At 45.5% G+C, this 26914-nt stretch overlaps 1 protein-coding gene across 1 annotated transcript in view; it reads right to left on the bottom strand.

Moving 5' to 3' along the window:
- Nucleotides 1–26914, bottom strand: part of OLFML2B (olfactomedin like 2B) — a 195913-nt gene that overhangs the window by 5705 nt on the left and 163294 nt on the right. The window contains exon 7 of the mRNA XM_068251777.1: nucleotides 14311–14487. Coding sequence (XP_068107878.1) covers nucleotides 14311–14487 — 177 coding nt within the window. The remainder of the gene's footprint in view (nucleotides 1–14310; nucleotides 14488–26914) is intronic.

The following is a 26914-nucleotide window of genomic DNA, read 5'->3' as shown; positions in this document are numbered from 1 at the left end:
GACTATGTACTCTGTAATGTGCTGCAGAAGATGTCAGTGCTATATAAATACATAATAATAATATGGTAGGACATTAGGCTATGACTATGGTAGGATTAGAGTGTGAGCTCCTCTGAGGACAGTCAGTGACATGACTATGTACTCTGTAATGTGCTGCAGAAGATGTCAGTGCTATATAAATACATAATAATAATATGGTAGGACATTACACTATGACTATGGTAGGATTAGAGTGTGAGCTCCTCTGAGGACAGTCAGTGACATGACTATGTACTCTGTAATGTGCTGCAGGAGATGTCAGTGCTATATAAATACATAATAATAATATGGTAGGACATTAGACTGTGACTATGGTAGGATTAGATTGTGAGCTCCTCTGAGGACAGTCAGTGACATGACTATGTACTCTGTAATGTGCTGCAGAAGATGTCAGTGCTATATAAATACATAATAATAATAATATGGTAGGACATTAAACTATGACTATGGTAGGATTAGAGTCTGAGCTCTTCTGAGGACAGTCAGTGACATGACTATGTACTCTGTAATGTGCTGCAGGAGATGTCAGTGCTATATAAATACATAATAATAATATGGTAGGACATTAGACTATGACTATGGTAGGATTAGAGTGTGAGCTCCTCTGAGGACAGTCAGTGACATGACTATGTACTCTGTAATGTGCTGCAGAAGATGTCAGTGCTATATAAATACATAATAATAATAATATGGTAGGACATTAAACTATGACTATGGTAGGATTAGAGTCTGAGCTCTTCTGAGGACAGTCAGTGACATGACTATGTACTCTGTAATGTGCTGCAGGAGATGTCAGTGCTATATAAATACATAATAATAATATGGTAGGACATTACACTATGACTATGGTAGGATTAGAGTGTGAGCTCCTCTGAGGACAGTCAGTGACATGACTATGTACTCTGTAATGTGCTGCAGGAGATGTCAGTGCTATATAAATACATAATAATAATATGGTAGGACATTACACTGTGACTATGGTAGGATTAGAGTGTGAGCTCCTCTGAGGACAGTCAGTGACATGACTATGTACTCTGTAATGTGCTGCAGAAGATGTCTGTGCTATATAAATACATAATAATAATATGGTAGGACATTAGACTATGACTATGGTAGGATTAGAGTGTCAGCTCCTCTGGGGACAGTCAGTGACATGACTATGTACTCTGTAATGTGCTGCAGAAGATGTCAGTGCTATATAAATACATAATAATAATAATATGGTAGGACATTAGACTATGACTATGGTAGGATTAGAGTGTGAGCTCCTCTGAGGACAGTCAGTGACATGACTATGTACTCTGTAAAGTGCTGCAGGAGATGTCAGTGCTATATAAATACATAATAATAATATGGTAGGACATTACACTATGACTATGGTAGGATTAGAGTTTGAGCTCCTCTGAGGACAGTCAGTGACATGACTATGTACTCTGTACAGTGCTGCAGAAGATGTCAGTGCTACATAAATACTCTCTCTCCTGGCCACGCAGGATTCTCAGTTCCTGACATGCATGTATAGATCATGTTTATGCCGTACAAATAATGCGTGTGGAGCCGTAGTCTCCTTTCTCTGAGGATTACTGTCTGACATACAGCATGGCTGGTTTAAGCGACACGGGGGCCCCAGGGTAAAGGTATCCTGGGGTCCCCGATCTGGCCGCTACACGTCTTCCCTGATCACGGCAGTTGTGATCCACTTGCAGTGCTGTGTGGGGAATGCGGAGGACACAAGCGTCTGCACTACAGCCCCCATGAAAGTAGTTGTGGAGCACTCCTCAATAATGCAAGGCAGATGTGCCATGGTATGACCAGCTGCACTCCAGTCATTCAATCGTAGAATACAAGGAAAGCGGTACCATCCATTCCATATAGCTCTTTTATTAGCTCTTCAAAGGCATAACAGCAATCAAAGCGACGTTTCAGGGCAGCCGCCCCTTTATCAAGCTATGCTGTGCAAGAGACAATCTAACAATGAATTTCAGCAAGTATATATACCCCAGCAGCATCCCAGAATAACCAGTCATATACTCCCAAATCTATCTAACCAATCATTGGGGTCTCACCTTATGCGGCCCCGATGGGAGACTAATATCCTGGTTTTGCTGTTGGAGGATTCAAACTGAGCTCTCCCCCACCTCTCCTACCTCACCAACGGACGCCTCCACTCCGGCGCACACCCTGCGCTGGGGCCACTCCCACCAGGCCGCAGCTCCGGTGGACTTGATGGGGAACTGACCAACATGACGCGTAGTGCGGAGAATACCTCCGCCCATCGCGTCACCCAGCAACAACTGCGCTGTTAGATGTAACCAGGGAGGGCGGCGGCCAAGACAGCCAATGGGAGGAGATCCAACCAGAATCACCGCATACCATTCCACTATGCAAGCCTTCCATAGTATCTAGCTAGCGCACATTCTTCTGCATAGCCATACGTCATAGACCTGACACGGAGGGTGGCCAGGAACATAGGAGAAGGACAATATATGAATACGCATCAGTATCAAAGGCTACCACTGCATGCATACATCACGCACGCACTGTCAGCCATCACATTCAAAGTAAATCAGCGCATATTGTGTCTAAAATGATCTACGCAACACATATTACGGAGTGAGCAAAATATAAAATAACATACATCATGCTCAAAGCTGGGCACAACGGAACCCGGACCACATCAAATAAAAGGTAATAAATCAAATTCTCTATTAAGGCCCCTCGGTTCCATTGTGTCCAGCTTTTTAATCCAAATTTCCTCTCTATATAGCAGTTTTTTAACTCTATCACCCCCTCTCCGAAGTGGGCTAACCTGCTTGATAATCAAATATCTCAATTGACTAACATGGTGTTGGGCCTGATGATAAGCCACTGCTTGGTCAGTCAAGGATTCCCTAATAGCATGCTTATGCCACGACAACCGGTTTTTAATTTTTTGTGTGGTCTGTCCAACATATAACAGTCCGCATGGGCACTTCAATGCATATACAACATAGCTAGAATCACACGTAAAACAATCGTTTATTTTAAATTTAGTGCCTCTAAGGGGGTGTACAATATGATCACCCCTGATCACTGAATTGCAATGAACACAGTTCATGCACGCAAACGTACCTCTGTGATTAGACCTTGACTGACCTCTAGGGCCTCTAAATACTAATGTCTCTTAATTATTTTTGCTATGCAGTCACTCTGTGTATTATATCTAGTGACAAACGGTATTTGCTCCCGAACATCGCCCCTCGGTCTCCTGACTTACAAACTGCCATCTGTCACCCTGGCCGCCTGGACCAGATCCCCAGGATAGCCTCTACTAATAAACTTTTGTTGCATTTGATCCATCCTCTGTGTCCTGACCTCATCTTCACCCACAATCCTATGTACTCTTTGGAATTGTCCAACTGGGACGGATCTTCTAGTAGCGCACGGACGGAAACTCCCAAAATGTAACAGGGAGTTCACATCCGTGGGCTTAGTATAGAGATCCGTAACCAATCTTTGGTCCTTGCACATAACCAATGTGTCCAAAAAGCTAATTTGTTCATTGCTGTGTACAGTAAGCCTAATGTCTGGACATTTTGTCATCAGTTGATCAACAAACTCCAAAAGGGTCGATGTGGCCCCGCCCACACACAAAAAATATCATCTATGTAACAAAACCATTGAACTGCATATCTCTGAAAAAACTCACTTGGATAAACAAACACTTCTTCATAAACTCCCATATAGATATTTGCGTAGGACGGGGTCACATTCGACCCCATAGCTGTGCCCCTGACCTGCATATAAAACTAAAGAGTAGAGAAACCGAGAGCCCAATATAGTGTAGTATGTTAAGCATAAATGAAGTAAAGGTTATCGTGAGAAAATTATACTCACAAACATGGGTTACCACACAGGCAACCACTGTATAGGCAGGTGAGGAGATTAGACCTGTCCTCACTCAGGGATAAGAAGTCGCTCTCTGTAGATGCGAAAGGGGGTAGATCACCCCTCCACCAGGGGTGGACACGGTATAGCAGTAGGAGAACAGAGGCGCCAGCAGGATAAAAGTGGATAAAAACTTTAAAATTTGCTGGGAGGAAGTGGTGGACCTACCTCCATAAAGCAGACACGAAAGACTGTCTGAATAGTAGTCACATTTATTAATTAGTACCCCAAAACAGTGCAACGCGTTTCGCAGGCCCAGCCCGCTTCATCAGGCAATAAAAATGGGGACAAGACAGAATTTCAGCAATAGCAGGTGTAACGCAGGCGTTACACCTGCTATTGCTTAAATTCTGTCTTGTCCCCATTTTTATTGCCTGATGAAGCGGGCTGGGCCTGCGAAACGCGTTGCACTGTTTTGGGGTACTAATTAATAAATGTGACTACTATTCAGACAGTCTTTCGTGTCTGCTTTATGGAGGTAGGTCCACCACTTCCTCCCAGCAAATTTTAAAGTTTTTATCCACTTTTATCCTGCTGGCGCCTCTGTTCTCCTACTGCATATAAAACTGTTCCTCATATCTGAAGTAATTGAATTTAAGTACAATTTCTAACAAAGAACAAATAAACTGTATCTGCTCTTTGGAATGGTCAGACGCAGTTTCCAACATATAACTAACTGCCTCAAGACCGCTCTCATGCGGTATGGCAGTATATAAACTTTCAACGTCCATCGTGACTAGCAGCCACCCATCCTCAATGGGAGGCATATTTTTCAGAATATTCAGAAACATTTGCGTGTCTTTCAGATACGATTTAAGGGAAAATACATATGGTCGAAGGACTTGATCTAAATACTTGGAAATAGGGGCCAGGATCGAGTCCATCCCAGTGACTATCGGTCGACCGGGAGGGTTGTCCAGGCTCTTGTGGATTTTTGGACAGATATATACAGTGGCTTGCAAAAGTATTCGGCCCCCTTGAAGTTTTCCACATTTTGTCATATTACTGCCACAAACATGAATCAATTTTATTGGAATTCCACGTGAAAGACCAATACAAAGTGGTGTACACGTTAGAAGTGGAACAAAAATCATACATGATTCCAAACATTTTTTACAAATAAATAACTGCAAAGTGGGGTGTGCATAATTATTCAGCCCCCTGAGTCAATACTTTGTAGAACCACCTTTTGCTGCAATTACAGCTGCCAGTCTTTTAGGGTATGTCTCTACCAGCTTTGCACATCTAGAGACTGAAATCCTTGCCCATTCTTCTTTGCCAAACAGCTCCAGCTCAGTCAGATTAGATGGACAGCATTTTTGAACAGCAGTTTTCAGATCTTGCCACAGATTGTCGATTGGATTTAGATCTGGACTTTGACTGGGCCATTCTAACACATGGATATGTTTTGTTTTAAACAATTCCATTGTTGCCCTGGCTTTATGTTTAGGGTCGTTGTCCTGCAGGAAGGTGAACCTCCGCCCCGGTCTCAAGTCTTTTGCAGACTCCAAGAGATTTCCTTCCAAGGTTGCCTTGTATTTGGCTCCATCCATCTTCCCATCAACTCTGACCAGCTTCCCTGTCCCTGCTGAAGAGAAGCACCCCCAGAGCATGATGCTGCCACCACCATATTTGACAGTGGGGATGGTGTGTTCAGAGTGATGTGCAATGTTTTCCGCCACATATAGCGTTACGCATTTCGGCCAAAACGTTCCATTTTGGTCTCATCTGACCAGAGCACCTTCTTCCACATGGTTGCTGTGTCCCCCACATGGCTTGTGACAAACTGCAAACGGGACTTCTTATGCTTTTCTGTTAACAATGGCTTTCTTCTTGCCACTCTTCCATAAAGGCCAACTTTGTGCAGTGCACGACTAATAGTTGTCCTATGGACAGATTCCCCCACCTGAGCTGTAGAAATCTGCAGCTTATCCAGAGTCACCATGGGCCTCTTGACTGCATTTCTGATCAGCGCTCTCCTTGTTCGGCCTGTGAGTTTAGGTGGACGGCCTTGTCTGGTTTACTGTTGTGCCATACTCCTTTCGTTTCTGAATGATCGCTTGAACAGTGCTCCGTGGGATGTTCAAGGCTTTGGAAATCTTTTTGTAGCCTAAGCCTGCTTTAAATGTCTCAATAACTTTATCCCTGACCTGTCTGGTGTGTTCTTTGGACTTCATGGTGTTGTTTCTCCCAATATTCTCTTAGACAACCTCTGAGGGCGTTACAGAGCAGCGGTATTTGTACTGACATTAGATTACACACAGGTGCACTCTATTTAGTCATTAGCACTCATCGGGCAATGTCTATGGGCAACTGACTGCACTCAGACCAAAGGGGGCTGAATAATTACGCACACCCCACTTTGCAGTAATTTATTTGTAAAAAATGTTTGGCATCATGTATGATTTTCGTTCCACTTCTCACGTGTACACCTCTTTGTGTTGGTCTTTCATGTGGCATTCCAATAAAATTAATTCATGTTTTTGGCAGTAATGTGACAAAATGTGGAAAACTTCAAGGGGGCCGAATACTTTTGCAAGCCACTGTATAACAGGAACAACCAAATAAGGCTGAATCAAAAAATTCAAAAATTTCATCAATGACATTTTGGACCTTAGCTGTAGTCACAGCGTCCAATATCTTCCCCTGAATCTCTGCTCTTGGATCGTATGGTATCGGTCGATAAGTCGTAACATCAGCAAGCTGTCTTAAGACCTCCTTCCGATAATCTTTAGTGTCCATGACCACAATGGCCCCGCCCTTATCGGCGGGTTTAATTGTAATATCTGGATCATTCATCAGCTCCTTGATTGCCAATCTCTCTGTTTTACTGATATTCGTTCGAACACGAATTCCCTCGTAATTGGCTTGTCTCATCAGAGAGTCCACTTCTTCTTGTACTTTTTTAATATAGATATCTATCATTTGGCATGAGGTGGGCTGAAACTTGCTCTTGGTCTGAAGTGTAGTTCCACGTAAACTAAGGCAATCAGATTGTATAGGGAGAGTGCTTTTATCATCAGCTATTCTAGGAACTGAGAAAAAATACTTTAATTTGATGGACCGAAAAAAACGTTGTAGTTCAATATCCACTTCCAATGGATCTGGAAAATTAGTAGGTGAAAAAGAAAGGCCATAGTTGAGAGCAGATAACTGAGACGAGGTCAGTTCAACAGAGGATATATTGACTAAGATTATTCCTTTGATTGTCTCGGTTGTCGTGCAATCGGTCTCTTATGCTGCCTCCTCCCTCTCCTCTTTCGGCCACCCCGCTGCGTCCGTCCTGATTTATTGATGGATCGGAAAAACCCTCTTGTGAGGAACTACTAAAAGCTTCAGATGAATCTGGCAACGAACTGCCTTGCGGTCTTTTGCCATCCGGGCCAGGTCTTGGTCTGCGAACAGGTCTTGGCCTAGCTGTCGGTCTCTGCCAGGCTATAATCATGCTCATCACCTTGAAATTTGTCACGTTTGATACTTTCTATCTGTTTTTGATGCATTTCAAGCATTGTCATCAGTTCTGAAGAGAACTGTTCATATTCATCATTTGACACCAGCGTTTTGAGTCTGTCTTTCAAAGCAATACGTTGTGTAGTAAGCCTCGGTAGTTCCTCCTGTATTTTTTCTATAGTAAGTGTCATTGCGTCAAACAACGCCTTATTCCATATGAGACTCCAACGGTGGCAAAATGACTTATCAGTCGGAAACATGATAGGTGCAACATTGGAGCGCATGCCCCGAGGTATACGTTTAACTCTATGATATTCGGCCAAAGTCATGACATGCAGTTCCAGAGTCCTGTGCATCTTGACTACTTTTATAATCTGCTTGCAAATGCTCTTGTCATCAGCTGCATTCAGAAAAGACACCTGTGCCATTATTCTGGAAGTCTCCTCAGGAGTATAGGTAAATGTAGGGGAGTCCACGTCTGCTTCCTCCATACTGGTAACTAGTGAGGGTGCACGACACAGTGTGCAGACACAAAGACCCCATGAAAGTAGTTGTGGAGCACTCCTCAATAATGCAAGGCAGATGTGCCACGGTATGACCAGCTGCACTCCAGTCATTCAATCGTAGAATACAAGGAAACCGGCACCATCCATTCCATATAGCTCTTTTATTAGCTCTTCAATAATCCCTTGCATCGCCTACGGCTCATACCAGGTGACAGCGCCTAGCCAATCAGTCTACATGCCATTGATATCTGTCCATCGCAGGCATTACATGCCTATTATTGGTATCTGCCTATTACTTGCTGCGTGTGCCTGTCATTGAGATCTGTCCATTGTTGGCCCTATATGCTTATTATTGGCATATGCCCATCATATGCTATATCTGCCTGTCATTGATATCTCCCCATTGTTGGCCCTATATGCTTATTATTAGTGTTTGCCTATCATATGCTACATCTGCCTGTCACTGATATCTCTCCATTGTTGGCCCTATATGCTTATTATTGGCATATGCCTATTATATGCTACATCTGCATGTCATTGATATCTGTCCATTGTTGGCCCTATATGCTTATTATTGGCATATGCCTATCATATGCTACATCTGCCTGTCATTGAGATCTGTCCATTGTTGGCCCTATATGCTTATTATTGGCATATGCCTATTATATGCTACATCTGCATGTCATTGATATCTGTCCATTGTTGGCCCTATATGCTTATTATTGGCATATGCCTATCATATGCTACATCTGCCTGTCATTGAGATCTGTCCATTGTTGGCCCTATATGCTTATTATTGGCATATGCCTATTATATGCTACATCTGCCTGTCATTGATATCTGTCCATTGTTGGCCCTATATGCTTATTATTGGCATATGCCTATCATATGCTACATCTGCCTGTCATTGAGATCTGTCCATTGTTGGCCCTATATGCTTATTATTGGCATATGCCTATTATATGCTACATCTGCCTGTCATTGAGATCTGTCCATTGTTGGCCCTATATGCTTATTATTGGCATATGCCTATCATATGCTACATCTGCCTGTCATTGAGATCTGTCCATTGTTGGCCCTATATGCTTATTATTGGCATATGCCTATTATATGCTACATCTGCCTGTCATTGAGATCTGTCCATTGTTGGCCCTATATGCTTATTATTGGCATATGCCTATCATATACTATATCTGCCTGTCATTGAGATCTGTCCATTTTTGGCCCTATATGCTTATTATTAGTGTTTGCCTATTCTTGTCTGTTGGTATTTATGATTAGAATTTGCATTTTGTAATAATTGATTCTGCATTGACTGAGTCTGCAGATGTTTTCTCTGGTGAATGAGGGGCGGTGTGGGTGGCCTGCAGGGCAGTGATGATGTTTGAGGTCCTCCAGGTTATTGGCAGAGAGAATATGGCTCACTGACAGAGCAGCCACAACATACAACCTTGTGGGATTATTGGCTCCCCCTACAGTCAGTTGTAATCACACATCTCAGGTCAGTCTGATTGGGTCCCATTGCCTTTGCTCTGGGTCATTCCTAGTCATTTGTATAGCAACATTTCATACTATTAGTTATATTCTGGCTTGTGCCATTATATACCCTCTCTGCTGCTTGGAGATCTCTGTAGATGTCTAAGGCCCCGTTCACACTTGCGTTTTGGCAAATAAACGGACCGGATCCTGATCGGATCCTGATCGGATCCTGACCTGATCCTGATCAGAACCATACGGTTCTGATCCGGATCCGGTCCGTTTGTATCAGGCATGCATCAGGCTGCCATCCGGATCCGTGGGCAAAAAATAGCGAAATTAAAAAAAAAAAAATGTTGGGGTCAGCAGAAGGTGCACCTGGTTCACCTGCAGAATCAGGTTCCTCCGCTGTAGGCCTCACCTCCACCTCCGACATTCTGCCAAACAGCTCCAGCACGTCTGTTACTGCTGCTCCACTCCAGACATGCTTGGCCCATGTGTCCCCATCCGAAATGGCCGCTTGGATACGCATAGGAAGTGGGGTAGAACGTCAGGTTTTTGTAGGCAGTGTGTTCTGTGCCTTCCGTTCCCCATTGGTTTCTGTGTTCCGGATGGTGCTGTCAGGCTCAGGTCCGGCTCCGGTCCGGGTGCGTGGGCTGGAGATCCGGACCCAAAAAATAGCGCATGTTGGAAAAGAGTCCGGATCCGATCCGGCTCCGTACTGTACGGAACGGACACGTGTGAACGTCCGCATAGACTTTGCATTGCTATGCGGAACGTACGTTCCGTTTGTACAGTATGCGGTCCGGATCAGTTCCGGAAAATCCGGATAGCGAACGCTAATGTGAACCGGGCCTTAGTAGGTCAGCCCCATGTTTAGGGGAGGTTATGCTGGATCACTAAAATGAAACAGTTGTGAAGAGGAAATGAGACTGGGGAAGAAATAACTATACTAACATGGTGAGGTCATGGAAGTTGTGATGGGTTAACCCTGAAATCTGACATCATTGGAAAAGCGAGAGGAAATCTGATCACCCTGCAGAAAAACATCTCTCCCACGCAGACAAACAGTTCCAAATGTGCCGTCAAAGCTTTTCTGCAGAAGCCAAAACACATGCAGAGCTGAGGTCAGAAGCAGCAGCAGATGGTGCCCAAACCTGGGAGCAGCAGATAAGAGACACATCCAGGGCACTCCAGAGCTCCTCAGACTAAGTGGACTGTACATGGTTTACTGCAAGCTTACCAAATGTTACGTTTCTTCTTCAGCATGAGACAGATCTGGATCAGAACCGTACTAAAGTGAGTGTAACGTACAGAGACTTATATAGGATTCTGTAGACAATGTCACACAGTATTACCTCCTATGAAATGTAAAATGACTTCCTAGTCACTTCTAGTCTGAAAGATAAAGGCGCACTGGGCAGAAATAAAATAAATACAATGTCTTCCTGCCCTTCCCCTGCCTGCCCTCTCCTCCTCCTGAGCCCTGGTCTCCCCAGAGCTGAGCTGATATTACACAGGTCTACCATATCATTGTCATAGTCACAGCCCTTCCCCCTGCCTGCCCTCTCCTCCTCCTGAGCCCTGTTCTCCCCAGAGCTGAGCTGATATCACACAGGCCTCCCATATCATTGTCATAGTTGTAGCCCTTCCCCTGCCCGCCCTCTCCTCCTCCTGAGCCCTGGTCTCCCCAGAGCTGAGCTGATATCACACAGGTCTCCCATATCATTGTCATAGTCGTAGCCCTTCCCCCTGCCCGCCCTCTCCTCCTCCTGAGCCCTGTTCTCCCCAGAGCTGAGCTGATATCACACAGGCCTCCCATATCATTGTCATAGTCGTAGGCCTTCCCCTGCCCGCCCTCTCCTCCTCCTGAGCCCTGGTCTCCCCAGAGCTGAGCTGATTTCACACAGGTCTCCCATATCATTGTCATAGCCCTTCCCCCTGCCCGCCCTCTCCTCCTCCTGAGCCCTGGTCTCCCCAGAGCTGAGCTAATGTCACACAGGTCTCCCATATCATTGTCATAGCCCTTCCCCCTGCCCGCCCTCTCCTCCTCCTGAGCCCTGGTCTCCCCAGAGCTGAGCTAATGTCACACAGGTCTCCCATATCATTGTCATAGCCCTTCCCCCTGCCCGCCCTCTCCTCCTCCTGAGCTCTGGTCTCCCCAGAGCTGAGCTGATATCACACAGGTCTCCCATTTCATTGTCATAGTCATAGCCCTTCCCCCTGCCTGCCCTCTCCTCCTCCTGAGCCTTGGTCTCCCCAGAGCTGAGTTGATATCACACAGGTCTACCATATCATTGTCATAGTCACAGCCCTTCCCCCTGCCTGCCCTCTCCTCCTCCTGAGCCCTGGTCTCCCCAGAGCTGAGCTGATATCACACAGGTCTCCCATATCATTGTCATAGTCATAGCCCTTCCCCCTACCCGCCCTCTCCTCCTCCTGAGCCCTGGTCTCCCCAGAGCTGAGCTGATATCACACAGGTCTCCCATATCATTGTCATAGTCACAGCCCTTCCCCCTGCCAGCCCTCTGCTCCTCCTGAGCCCTGGTCTCCCCAGAGCTGAGCTGATATCACACAGGTCTCCCATACCATTGTCATAGTTGTAGCCCTTCCCCCTGCCCGCCCTCTCCTCCTCCTGAGCCCTGGTCTCCCCAGAGCTGAGCTGATGTCACACAGGCCTCCCACATCATTGTCATAGTCACAGCCCTTCCCCCTACTTGCCCTCTCCTCCACCTGAGCCCTGGTCTCCCCAGAGCTGAGCTGATATTACACAGGTCTCCCATACCATTGTCATAGTCGTAGCCCTTCCCCCTGCCCGCCCTCTCCTCCTCCTGAGCCCTGGTCTCCCCAGAGCTGTGCTGATATCACACAGGTCTCCCATATCATTGTCATAGTCACAGCCCTTCCCCCTGCTTGCCCTCTCCTCCACCTGAGCCCTGGTCTCCCCAGAGCTGAGCTGATATTACACAGGTCTCCCATATAATTGTCATAGTTGTAGCCCTTCCCCTGCCTGCCCTCTCCTCCTCCTGAGCCCTGGTCTCCCCAGAGCTGAGCTGATATCACACAGGTCTCCCATATCATTGTCATAGTTGTAGCCCTTCCCACTGCCTGCTCTCTCCTCCTCCTGAACCCTGGTCTCCCCAGAGCTGAGCTGATATCACACAGGTCTCCCATATCATTGTCATAGTCAAAGTCCTTCCCCCTGCCCGCCCTCTCCTCCTCCTGAGCCCTGGTCTCCTCAGAGCTGAGCTGATATCACACAGGTCTCCCATATCATTGTCATAGTCATAGCCCTTCCCCCTGCCTGCCCTCTCCTCCTCCTGAGCCCTGGTCTCCCCAGAGCTGAGTTGATATCACACAGGTCTACCATATCATTGTCATAGTCATAGTCCTTCCCCCTGCCCACCCTCTCCTCCTCCTGAGCCCTGGTCTCCCCAGAGCTGAGCTGATATCACACAGGTCTCCCATACCATTGTCATAGTTGTAGCCCTTCCCCCTGCCCGCCCTCTCCTCCTCCTGAGCCCTGGTCTCCCCAGAGCTGAGCTGATGTCACACAGGCCTCCCATATCATTGTCATAGTCACAGCCCTTCCCCCTGCTTGCCCTCTCCTCCACCTGAGCCCTGGTCTCCCCAGAGCTGAGCTGATATTACACAGGTCTCCCATATAATTGTCATAGTTGTAGCCCTTCCCCTGCCTGCCCTCTCCTCCTCCTGAGCCCTGGTCTCCCCAGAGCTGAGCTGATATCACACAGGTCTCCCATATCATTGTCATAGTTGTAGCCCTTCCCACTGCCTGCTCTCTCCTCCTCCTGAGCCCTGGTCTCCTCAGAGCTGAGGTGATATCAGCTCTGATATCATTGTCATAGTGGTAGCCCTTCCCCCTGCCCGCCCTCTCCTCCTCCTGAGCTCAGGTCTCCCCAGAGCTGAGCTAATGTCACACAGGTCTCCCATTTCATTGTCATAGTCACAGCCCTTCCCCCTGCCCGCCCTCTCCTCCTCCTGAGTTCTGGTCTCTGCAGAGCTGAGGTGATATCACACAGGTCTCCCATATCATTGTCATAGTCGTAGCCCTTCCCCCCTGCCCGCCCTCTCCTCCTCCTGAGTTCTGGTCTTCCCAGAACTGAGCTGATATCACACAAGGAGCCCTGGTCTCCCCAGAGCTGAGCTGATATCACACAGGTCTCCCATACCATTGTCATAGTGGTATCCCTTACCCCCTGCCCGCCCTTTCCTCCTCCTGAGCTTCGGTCTCCCCAGAGCTGAGCTGATATCACACAGGTCTCCCATACCATTGTCATAGTGGTAGCCCTTCCCCCCTGCCCGCCCTCTCCTCCTCCTGAGCCCTGGTCTCCCCAGAGCTGAGCTGATATCACACAGGTCTCCCATATCATTGTCATAGTCACAGCTCTTCCCCCTGCCTGCCCTCTCCTCCTCCTGAGCCCTGGTCTCCCCAGAGCTGAGCTGATATCACACAGGTCTCCCATATCATTGTCATAGTCACAGCTCTTCCCCCTGCCTGCCCTCTCCTTCTCCTGAGCCCTGGTCTCCCAAGAGCTGAGCTGATATCACACAGGTCTCCCATATCATTGTCATAGTCATAGCCCTTCCCCCTGCCCGCCCTCTCCTCCTCCTGAGCCCTGGTCTCCCCAGAGCTGAGCTGATATCACACAGGCATCCCAGATCATTGTCATAGTCACAGCCCTTCCCCCTGCTTGCCCTCTCCTCCACCTGAGCCCTGGTCTCCCCAGAGCTGAGCTGATATTACACAGGTCTCCCATATAATTGTCATAGTCATAGCCCTTCCCCCTGCCCGCCCTCTCCTCCTCCTGAGCCCTGGTCTCCCCAGAGCTGAGCTGATATCACACAGGCATCCCAGATCATTGTCATAGTCACAAGAACGTTTTCACTTTACCTTGTTTAAAGTTCTCCAGATTCCGATATTCCACTAATGTGTTTCCATAATAGTAATTTGTGACGTAAATTTTCTCATCTTTTGCTAGCGGATCTTTCATCCAGGCCCCTTCATTACGCCCGTAAGTGTTCTGACTTGTTGGTCCAGAGATGGTAGATAAGGTGTCTTTGCATCGCCCTAAGGATTTGCAAAATGCAGAAAAATAATAGTTAATGTATAAAAATAATGTTTAAATCTAAATAATGACCAGGATTATTGCATCACAGCACTCAGAAATGTAAATAATAGGATGCATTTTACCCAGCTGGTGAGAGGCGGACCTATACAGGCTGAAGGTATTGACTAAACCACAGCTTCCCAACCTGTATGCCACGACATGTATGTGTCGCCGCTTGCTGGGTCCCCCGTGTCCTGCTCGGTCTCCCTCCCTGCTTCTCCACATTGCCTCCTCCTCCGCTCAGAATGTAGTTAGAGTAGGGCTACAAGAAAATGGCTGCCGGAGTCCGCATTTGTGAACATCTGTGGCCATTTTTTGGAGCCCTACTCTAACTATGAGCAGAGGAAGGAGGCAGAGCAAAGTAGTGAAGGAGGAAGCCAGAATGTGGAAACTACAACTAGCGAAAAGGAGGGTCAGAGGGGTGGCTAACCAAGGCTGATGTTTGTGACGTCACCCTCCAATTCATGTTCCCTTTGCTGCAGTTTACCATTCAGCCTCAGACCCAGAGGGAGTCCTGAAGGCAGTCAGTACTGCAGGCAAAGTAAGGTTTTAGATTAGTTGGTGAGTCCACAAACATTAGAATTATAATTGTGGACTTCCGGTTCCGGCGCCTGCATGGAAGGGTGAGCGAAGCGGAGCTCCTCTGAACCCTTCGTCACGCAGCAGCCAAATCTGCAAACAGACACCTGGTATTTACCACCCCAGGTGCCGACAATCTTTCCCGAGCCACAGAGATCCCGGATGGATCGCTACTTGACACGTGGAGCGGCAAAAAAGGGAGATCGAGAGCGGGGCTCCGAACAACAAGCGCGCGGCAAGATGGCGCCCCATCCTGACACATACGCCACGGAGGAATCCTCGCAGCAGGAATGGGACGAAGAATCAGAGAGAGAGAGGCAGAGCAAAAGAACCCCTGCAACACAAAGGTACAAACACATGGCTAAAGAGGTGGCGAAATACCTAATGCCAGACCTGCACGCCATTATCGAATCAGCCGTCACACAGTCACTGACCGCCATCACCAAAGAACTGCAGACACATACAAAACAAATAACGGAAGCGCAGAAGCGCATCTCACAATGCGAGGATGATCTCTATGAAGCTTCACAGCAGCTAAAAGAGTCTCGCAGACAGAATGCCATCTTCCATGAACGTATCGAAGATCTAGAAAATAGATCTAGGCGTAGTAACCTACGTATAGTAGGCCTCCCGGAGTCAGTCAAGCCCGACGAGCTCAAGGAGTTCTGCGAAGTCACGCTGCCCAACCTCCTCTCCATTACTGACCAATGCAGGACAGAAAGAGCCCATAGAGTGGGTCTGCAGAAACGAAGCAAGGGAGAGCCTCTGCCACGTATGGTCATGGTAAAGTACCTAGACTTTACGGATAAATCCAAAATCCTTAGAGCGTACAAATCCACCGAGAATCCGCTAGAATACCAGGGGGTGAAGCTACGCATCTTTAACGATTATTCCTTGGAGGTCTCACAAAAAAGACAGGCCTTCATCCCTATCTGCTCAGCTCTTGTCAAAAGAAGCGTTAAATTCGCTCTACTTTATCCAGCCACACTCAGAATAACAGACGCGGATGGCCGCTTCACTATCTTTAAACACCCTCAAGACGCGGAAAAGTATCTGCGCTCTACGGTATTCACGCCGCCACGAAGAGATAGCAGATCTCCCAATCACTCACAGGAAAAGAGGTTAGACGGGAGACCCTCACTCCCGGAATCACCTCCACGGGCACCTCCGCCCAACCCTGATCTCAATTGATCATACCTGATCTAAAGCTCCAGCAATGTACACAAGACTTAAACCCCTCTTTTGTTCTCCCACGTAACCGCATGCTAAAGTACACCTGGCATGTTTCTGCTGCGTGCACTTAGGGTAATAGAGGGGTGAAGAAGCCACGTTGCCAAAAGTGTGGGAAAGAAGAGAAGTCCATGCACCATGTGGTGACCCCACTGTTTTTGTTCTTGCCTATTCAGTCAGTTTTCTACTGCTAATAGCTTTTAGAGCCATGTTAATGTTATATGTTTTCTATCCTTATTTTCATTTCTATCTGGTTATGGGGAACAACAGCTTATCTCTCTCCTATGTATGTATAATTAGTGACGCAGTACTCCTGCTCTATAGCATGCCCTTAGAATGCCTGGAAGATGCACGACTCATCAGCATACACAGCCTACCATGCTTGATTCATGACAGTTAAGATATGTTCCTGGAACGTCAAGGGTTTAAGGTCTACTATCAAAAGAGGTAAAATCCTGCGACACCTTAAAAAACTTAAAGTAGATATAGCACTGCTGCAGGAAACTCACCTACGGGCTGAGGAATTCAAATTTATGCGAAAAGGGTGGGTAGCTCACTCATTGGGCTCAGAGGCAGTAGGCAAAAAAGCTGGGGTCCTGATTTTAATCAGCAAAACTGTTAAAGGGAAAGTGGAATTAATCCACTCAGATGGAATGGGACGCTGTGTGGCAGTGAGAGTGCATCTCCCAGGAGAATACCTCACCATATATAATGTCTATGGCCCTAATGAGGGCAAAACAAAATTCTATAAATCCCTAACGACAAAATTAATGCAAGAGAAGACAGATAAACTAATACTGGGAGGAGACTGGAACGAAGTGATGGATATCAGGGAAGATACGAAATCTGAAACCAAAGATGGTAGAAGAAGGAGTGGAGGGGCATCAAATCTAGCCAATTTTGCTCAAACGCTCAAATTAACTGATACTTGGAGATTTCTCCACCCTTGTGATAAGGAATATACATTTTATTCCCCCCCTCACTCCTCCTTCTCTCGCATCGACTGTTGACCCAAATGCCACGTGGCTCCGACATCCTGTGGAGATTCCCCTCCTATATCTATGGAGATGATCAATTCCACACTCTGATGCAAAATTGGTGGGAAGAATATAGCTATGATAATGCAGCCCATACTGGCAACCCTTTCCTGTTCTGGGACACTGCTAAAGCAGTGCTCAGGGGGAAAATTTTAGCCCATATCTCCCATAAGAAAAAACAAGTAAACATGGCCTATGCAGAGGCAGTATCCCGGGTACGCAAGGCGTACCAATCTTATCTGGTGTCCCCAACCTCCCTCGCTAAAACAAACTGGCTTCAAAAACAGACAGAAATGAACAAATGGTGCACACTTAGAGAAATGCAAACCTTATCAAACAAACGACACTTTTTCTTTAAATATGGTAACAAATCAGGAAAATTGATTGCTGCAATCGCTAGAGGCTCTTCAGATTACGATCACATCCTCCAAATCCGGGATAAAAATGGATCCTTGGTCCATCACCCGAAAGAAATTGTAAACACATTTCGAGACTATTATGAATCATTGTACTCAAAACCTCAAGATTGCAGCGACCAACAATCTACCAAATGGCTAGATGAAGCTAAAGTTAACACGATTAGCCCTCAAGACTTAGAGACATTAAATGCAACTATAACTCCGAATGAGATCATTACCACTATAAAATCGCTATCCAATCATAAAACGCCCGGCCCTGATGGACTCCCCGCGGAATTTTTTAAAATCCTAAAAATGGAAACAGCCCCTGTCCTCGCCCGCCTTTACAATAAAATCCTGCAAGGAGGAGGCTTCCTGAACACTGCCAACGAAGCTTATATCAAACTCATCCTCAAAAAGGGCAAAGACCCACTGCTCCCGGAATCGTACAGACCAATATCTTTAATTAACCAAGATATAAAAATTTTAACTAAACTAATAGCCACCAGACTGTCCAACATAGTTCCCAAAATAATACACCCCAACCAAGTCGGCTTCATAAAGGGGCGTTCTGCAGTCGCAAATATCAGAAAGGTTCTTACAGTGTTAGAACACGTCAGGGCCTACCCACAAACATATAAAAATGCCGCGCTACTTGCCTTAGATGCTGAAAAGGCATTTGACGCAGTGCATTGGAAGTGGATGACCCTGACGTTAACCAAAATGGGATTCTCTGGGGCCTTCTTAAATCTGATAAATCAAATGTACTCCGAGCCCAAAGCAAGAATCCACTTGCCGGGCTTTATATCCAACCCCTTTAACATCTACAGAGGGACCCGCCAGGGGTGCCCCCTCTCTCCCTTATTATTCAATATCGCATTAGAACCCCTAGCTAGACTACTCAGTAAAGCTAATACAGGCATAACTATCAGTGGCAAACGGGTTACGCAAGCGCTTTTCGCGGATGACGTCATTCTCTTTCTAAATGAACCCTCTCAGCAAGTCCCGATCCTATTAGACCTAATCCGACAGGTGGGAGCTGTCTCTGGATATAAAATAAACGCAGCCAAAAGCGAACTAATGCCACTTACGAGAATGGGGTCATCATTATATAATAGCAGCCTGGAGGTCCAGATCACAAAAGGCCCTATCCATTATCTAGGCATAAAAATAGCACCAGATCCCCACTCACTTTATCAGTTAAACCTCTCCCCGCTAATTATAAAAATTATACGCCAGATCAAAGGATGGGCTAACTTACCTCTCAACCTAATGGGCCGTGCGGCCCTCCTAAAGATGGTGAGCTTCGGCAGATTGCTCTACCCTATGCAAGTCCTCCCTTTATTACTCAAACACCATGATATCCAACAGCTCAACAAAACTTTCTCCCAGTTCCTATGGAAAGGGAAGAGAGCTAGAATACGCCTGAGCAAACTCTGCCTCCCTAAAGATGTTGGAGGGCTGGGGATACCAGATATAAGGCGCTATAACATCGCCTGCCTCACCAGACACGTCCGGGATTGGATCTCGGCCACCTCTATGTTCTCTAACTACCCTCTAGAAAACGCTGTAGCGGAACCATGGACCCTGGTGGGCCTCTTGCACGCCTCATGGTCGCAATTGCCCCCCCGTATTAGACATAGCATTGTATTTCGTGATACAATACTCACCTGGAGGGAACTGCGCAAAATGCACCACCTGCCATGGAAAATTTCTAAATACACCACTTTCTGGGGCTCCCCAGGGTTTACAGCAGGTATGCAACATGGGATGTTCCTCAAATGGGAAGAGAAAGGTTTAATGAGGTTAGGACAAATGCTAAACTTAGAAACTCATACCTGGAGACCCTTTTCAGAAATTAAAAATATGTACCAAATCCCTCACACAAACTTCCTGATGTACGCTCAGATCCGTTCTTATGTCTCATCTCAAATTCATGAGATCTCCAGCATAGCTAAAATTTCTCCTTTTGATATCTTTATCAAGCCAAAGAGTGGGGACGTGTCACTTTCAGCTACACAGCGAACACTTCTACTGCTACAAACCAAGAATCACATCAAACAAAACCTACAATACTGGAATAGACACTTTCCCGGAACTCAAATAGAAGAGAACATCATCGAGGGCAACAACAAACTCAGGAGTCTCATAACCAATGAAACTTGGAGAGAGTCCCATCTACTCTTCATCCACCGTGCCAAATATGCCTTCGACATCAAATATAAAGTCCCTCCAGCTGACTATCTACCGCAGTGCCCGAAATGCAAGCTTCCTCAAGCAAACCTGATACATTGCATCTGGATGTGCCCCAGAATACAGAAATTTTGGTCCTCAGTTATAAAGTTCATCAATCTTATGAGCCATAAGAAATTAACATTGGACCCTATGCTCTGCCTCTTCAACTACGCTGCAACAACTCCCGGCACTACAGATAGATCTAAAATCCCATCTGATCTAGTACATGTCTGCATGGCAGCTGCACGGAAATCAATACTTAACCGCTGGATCTATCCTACTGTACCTACCATCTGGGACCTTAAAGCGGAACTAGCTGAGCTTTTTGCCATGGCCAAAATAGATACTCTGATGCATAAGGAAAAGTGCTCAAAAAAGTTTTTCAAACGATGGAAACCTTACATCTCATACATCTTCACTAGGTCAGAAATCATCGCCTTAATGGAACCCTTCAAATACACAGCATGGTATGCCACCGAAGATCTTCTAGGCAACTTGGGCAGGCTAGCACTGCCTACCAGACCTGAGCAGGTCACAGCGCACTGAGGTCCTCTGCAAACCCATGCCGGGGACATGGGACACAATACCGATAGGAGAGAAGGATGAGCTTAAGTAAGTTAGTAGAGGGGGGGTGTTTATAGTTAGGGGGGGAAGGGGAGGGGGGGTTAAATAAGGGAAAGGAAGTGCTACCTTTATCCATAGTTATGGTGTTATCCTAAATATATGACTGCAGCCTGAACATTATCGGACATCAGAATACCTACTTAGATATGTGATGGTACCCTTATCTGATATGTTGCTCAGCCTTGAAGCCTAACAAGGCAACCTCTTACTGTCACCCATCTTTTCTGCACTTGTACCGTTGTAAAATTTGAAAAATGCTTCAATAAAATATATTGGAAAAAAAAAAAAAAGAATTATAATTGTATGTACAATCGATACAATCTGTGATCTTCTATAGAGATCAGGTAGCTGCCACCAATTCGCAATAAACGTGCGAATACGCAAATCTAACTCTAGCTAGTCCTGTAGGAAAAAGGATTATTATTATTATTACCTTTCTAGAGATAGCAAAATATAACAATGTTAATAATCAATATCAATAAAAACTGTTATGGTAACATCCTCTCTGAAAAGCAAGACTCTTTGCAGAGATATTCAGAACAAGCACTTAGACAAACAATTTGTATTCATTTATTTTATAATAAAATACTGCATAAAGATTAGTACAGAAAATGTTAAAAAAGTATCTAACAATGAACATAATTGATATAGTAAAACAATGGGAATAAAAGTGAACTGGATACAGTCTGAGCAGTCTGTAGAATAACCGTGTCCTTTGGAATTGGAAGTCCAAACAGAAGATGGGAAGTTCTGTGGGTAATAGTCCAATGATAAAATGCCAGGCCCTATCTGGGCTAGCGAATCCTCGATAGTATAAGGATTGACAAACAGGGACTCTTGGCAGCATTTCTGTCCACATATTTGACCCTCTGTTTGCTGGGGGTGGATCCTGTAAGGAGAGATGATCCCACCACTAGCAGCCTGACTTACGGCCGAGTCCAGCCCCTGAAAAATATGGTCATTACCTTGTAAACTTCATATATGTGAATATAATCAGTGACCTCCTCACAAAGTCGAGTAGTATGCCACCCAATATTACACGTATAACTAAACCCAAAGGCAATTTGGCAAAAAACCTGATAGATAGGTCAATATTTTAATAAGGATTGTACAAAAAAGGCTCGATTCCATGCAAAAATCTGCGCAGTTAAAACAATTCAAATTGTGGAACAGCCTCGCTAACTGGATAGTAGGACTGCTACAGCTAATTACATGCTGCAATGTATCGTGAGACACACAGCTGCTCTGCAATTGTAATTGTTCTAATTGTACTGATTTTTGCATGCAATCAAGCCTTTTCTGTACATGTTGTTTATTTTTATTAAAATTACTGGCCTATCAGGTTGTTTGCCAAAAAAATCTGTGCTTTTTGGTTTATTCATCTATCAGTCCAGCCTCTTGCCTTAGAAAGAGTTTTGGCATTTTCTCAGATTATAACTCTATGGATGTTCAGCATATTATACAATAACCAACATTTTATGCTCTGTCATAATGTGCTGAAATCATGGGTACCGATCATGTCTGGTCTACCAGATTCCCTGTCCAGGGGATTCATATCTCAGGCGGTGGACCAGCTAGAAGAATCATTAACCTCTTCAAAGGTGTATTATTCACTGTGAGCTGCCACCACCTGCAGCCATGCTGTTCTTAAATATTTCTCAAATTATGTCACAATGTGGAATTATATATATCAGAGTTGAATCAGAAGACAATGGATTCAATTTCCCCTCACAGGATCCGTGGAGTAATGTAGCTTTTGTCAGTTAGGTATTTATGACAGGGATCTGGTTTTCTGGTCCTGGACTCTCCTTATCAATATCATTTGAAAACAAATCAAAGAATGTGCAAGGTCTGCTGGAGAGATTTGGATTCCTTTGGTCACTAGAGCTGTATGTGTGTGTGTGTGTGTGTGTGTGTGTGTGTATGATGTGTGTGTGTATGATGTGTGTGTATGTGTGTGTGTGTATGATGTGTATGATGTGTGTGTGTGTGTGTGTGTGTGTGTGTGTGTGTGTATGTGTGTGTGTAGGTGTGTGTGTGTGTGTAGGTGTGTGTATGATGTATGTGTGTATGATGTGTGTGTATGTGTGTGTGTGTATGATGTGTGTGTGTATGATGTGTGTGTGTGTGTGTGTGTGTGTGTGTGTGTGTGTGTGTGTGTATGATGTGTGTGTGTATGATGTGTGTGTGTATGATGTGTGTGTGTATGATGTGTGTGTGTGTGTGTGTGTGTGTTTGTGTATGGTGTGTGTGTGTATGATGTGTGTGTGTATGATGTATGTGTGTGTGTATGGTGTGTGTGTGTGTATGATGTGTGTGTGTGTGTGTTTGTATATGGTGTGTGTGTGTTATTTACTGAAACGTTTCTGTGTCTGACTGCCCTGTGATTGTCCTGCTGGACTCTGGTTTCCATCTGCATTACGATTATTTTATGGTGAAAGATTTCTGCGTTACGATTATTTTATGGTAAAACATTGCCACATTACAATTATTTTACGGTTAAACATTGCCGCATATATTTTTTTTGTTATTAAAGATGCTTTATTAAAGACTTTCCAAAGCAATACCGGTATGGAAGAAACATATCAGGTAGACAAAATATACATTGAAAAAAATGTGCAGTAGGGTGCCCTCGGAACAACAACCTTGAAAGCAGTCAGAGGAGACCGACGGATAAAATGTATGCAATCTGGACGGAGTATAATACCAGCGGAAAAGCAGCTTAACCGCAGTGTCCTTGATAATATTAGATTTAATGACTTAAGAAATTGAAGCTCAAGAGGAGGACCAATCAGACTGTGAAAACGGAGTTCCCAAGTCTCGCTCCCAAGCTCTCATATAAAGCATCTTCTCATCAGAATTACGGCTAAGGCGCAAGGTGTGAAGTGTAGAACTTAAGCCCTTTTGCCTAGAAAACCCAAAGTAAAGAGATACAAACGTCCCTAATTCAGCGCTAAGGGGTGAAGAGGACTATGTACTAAAAAAATGTCTAATTTGACATTATCGAAAGGCCTCTCTTAGAGGAGCATCACAACCAAATCTAAGTACAGAAAAATGAATAAACCTGTCACCCAACCAAAATCTATTGGCCATGTGCAATCCTCGATCCCTCCACCAGGAAAGATCCTGGGAACTATTAAAAGCCGGGAGGAAGCAAGGATTTCCCAAAAATGACATTCTAGAAGAGGGAGAGGGGATCAAATCAAACTGGGGGGAAATAATAACCCAAAGCTAAGCAAGGGATGATACTATTTTGTTTTTATGAGGCAGAAGCATTACATCATGACCACTCACCACCGTAATTAAAGAGGATAGCTAAAAGGGCGATACTGAAGTCGATTCAAACTGCAACCACAAGGGATAAGCTGAATCAAGGCCCAAATCTAAAACTTGGCCCAACTTAGCTGCCAAGTAATAATGCCATAAACTAGGTAGGCTGATACCCCCTGTAGGGAATGCTTATACATCACCTGGGATCTAACTCTAGCCGGCTTAATATCCCATACATATTTATTACATCTGAGACTGCATTCCTGTCAAGGAGTATTTTGTCAGAGTAATTGGGAGCGTACGGAACAGGTATAACAATTTTGGGAGTATAATCATTGTGCATGAGTATAATCATGAGTATAATCAACTCCCCAGCCTCAAGACCTTATATGTGGACCTACTCTTTACAAATTGAGATAATGATTTATAAGTATGAGGAAAGTTGGCCTCATACAGATCACGATATCGAGGAATAAGAAATACACCAAGGTACTTAAATGTAGATTTGCACCAGGCAAAGTCAAAATTAGCATCCAACAATTTCACCGTATGAGGGAGGAGATTAACTGGAAGGGCAGTAGACTTAGAGGAGCGATCTTTGAGGCCTGAAAAAGCAGCAAAATGTTCTAACAAACTAAAGAGGTTGGGAAGGGTGGTGACAAGTCTAGTCAAAAACAAGAGAGCATCATCTGCATATAAAGACAGTTTAATATTATCCGCACCAAATCCAGTAATATCGGGATGTTTTCTTATGGCTACTGCCAAGGGCTCTAGGGCTAGGGCAAATAAATGCGGAGAAAGAGGACACCCTTGACAAGTGCCTTTTTTGAAGGTGATAGGCAGAGATGCTCAAATCCGAATTCGGGTGAAACCCGGATAGTTGCTATCCGAATTTCACCTAGTTACCTGTGCGGGCTGGGCGGGGAAGGGGGGGGGGGGTGGTCAAGCTTACCTATCTAACGTCTTCTTCGGTCCGTCCCTCGGCGCCTCCCACGATGCAGTCCAGAGTCAAATGCTTTACTAATATCAAGTTCCGAGCATTAGAAATCTGGTGGTAGTCAATTCTGCCTCTTGAAGTATATTTATGGCTAAACGAACTATCAGAACTTTGTCTACCCGGGATAAAACTGAGAAGAATCGACAAGGTCACCCACCATGGTACCCAAGCCCACTGCCAGTATCATTGCAAACAAACTTGATGTCGTTATTGAGGATAGAAATAGGAAACCCGATGGAGTAGAATGGTCTGTGCCGGGCTTAAGAGGTAGTATCATAGAGGCCGGAAGCATTTCAGAAGGAAATTGCTCTTCTTTAAGAATAATATTAAACAAAGCAACTAGGGGAATAGAAAGGGTGTTTGCAAATTTTTTGTAATATATGGGCGTAAACCCATCTGGGCCAGGAGCGGTGGAAAACGTTAAAGTTTTAATGGAGGAAGCCACTTCAATAACCGTGATCGGAGCATTGAGAGACTCAAGTTGATCCAAAGACGAGGTTGGAAGATCAAGGCTGGAAAGCCAGATCTTAAACAGGCCAGCCTAACTATTCTGCTCAGTTTATAGACTCTGTAACCCATCCTGTCTAAACCCTACAATAACTCCCTCAAAGGAGCTATGTGAGAAATTTGCTTGCTACTTTGCTGACAAAGTATCCTCTATTCAGTCTCTCATTCAGTCCACAGCACCTAAGATTTATTCAACTCCCGGAAATAGTTGCAAGAACAACCTAACACCCTGGACTGACTTCAAAAGTATTAGTGAGGAAGAGATCTCAGACATCCTCCGGCGCCTCCGCCAGACAACCTGCGACCTGGACCCTGGACCAACTAAACATATGCTGAAATGCCCTGACCTGCTTGGTCCAGCATTTCACAAAATAGTAAATTGCTCTCTGCAAGTAGGGAGGTTTCCCACCTCTCTAAAAGAAGGAATCATCAAGCCCCTTCTTAAAAAACTTTCCATGGATCCAGATGCTATGAGCAGCTACAGACCTGTCTCCAACCTCCCCTTCTTAGGTAAAGTTATTGAAAAGGCTGTCTATCTGCAACTTGAAACCAGGCTGTCAGTAAACAACATCCTGGACCCTCTACAATCTGGCTTTAATGGCAGTAGTATTTGTATAGCGCCTTTCTCCTGTCGGACTCAAAGCGCTTGCGAGGCAGCCACTAGAGCGCACTCAGTAGGCAGTAGCAGTGTTAGGGAGTCTTGCCCAAAGAGCTCCTTACTGAATTACTGGCTTACTGAACAGGCAGAGCCGAGATTCGAACCCAGGTCTCCTGTGTCAGAGGCAGAGCCCTTAACCAGTACACCATCCAGCCACCACAGCTGTGAAACAGCCCTCATCCAAGTCTGCAACCAGGGGCGCCTCTGGCCATTTTGGCACTCCAGGCGAGAAAACCTGTGGCGCCCCCCCCCCCATGCCCCATGGTGCCCCCCATAAAAATAATTATAATGTGACAGCGGTTCACCAGGAAATAATCGTAATGTGGCAGCGTTTCACTAGAAAATAATCGTAATGTGGCAGCGTTTCACCAGAAAATAATTGTAATGCGGCAATGTTTCACCAGAAATTACACTTATTTCAGCAGCATTTCACCAGAAAATACGCAATGCAGGCAGCGTTTCACCAGCAAATACACATAGGCAGGGCTCCTCCCCCCCCCTTCCATTAGCCCTGATACCTGCCTGCACTTATAAGAGAAAAAAAAAACATTTACTCACCTGCAGAAGACACCTCTCCTGGCCTCCCTCCGGCACGCAGCATCTCCCCCAATGATCTTTGTGCAGCAACTCCGGCTGCAAAACTCCTGCGTTGATAGGCAGAGCAGGGCTACGGGAAAATTGCACCCCAAGACCTGCAATGGAGACACAAATAGTCTCCAGTGCAGGGCTTCGGACTCCATTTTCCTGTAGCCCTGCTCTGCCTGCCGGAACCCACAGACTCTGCAGACTGCAGAAGTGAGCTTACAAGCTGCGGTCAGTGAACTGGCGCTACAAGCCAGTTCACCACCTGGG

The sequence above is a fragment of the Hyperolius riggenbachi genome, chromosome 9 (genome assembly GCF_040937935.1).
Source record: "Hyperolius riggenbachi isolate aHypRig1 chromosome 9, aHypRig1.pri, whole genome shotgun sequence".
NCBI classification, from domain to species: domain Eukaryota; kingdom Metazoa; phylum Chordata; class Amphibia; order Anura; family Hyperoliidae; genus Hyperolius; species Hyperolius riggenbachi.
This window is presented reverse-complemented; position numbering and strand designations above follow the sequence as displayed.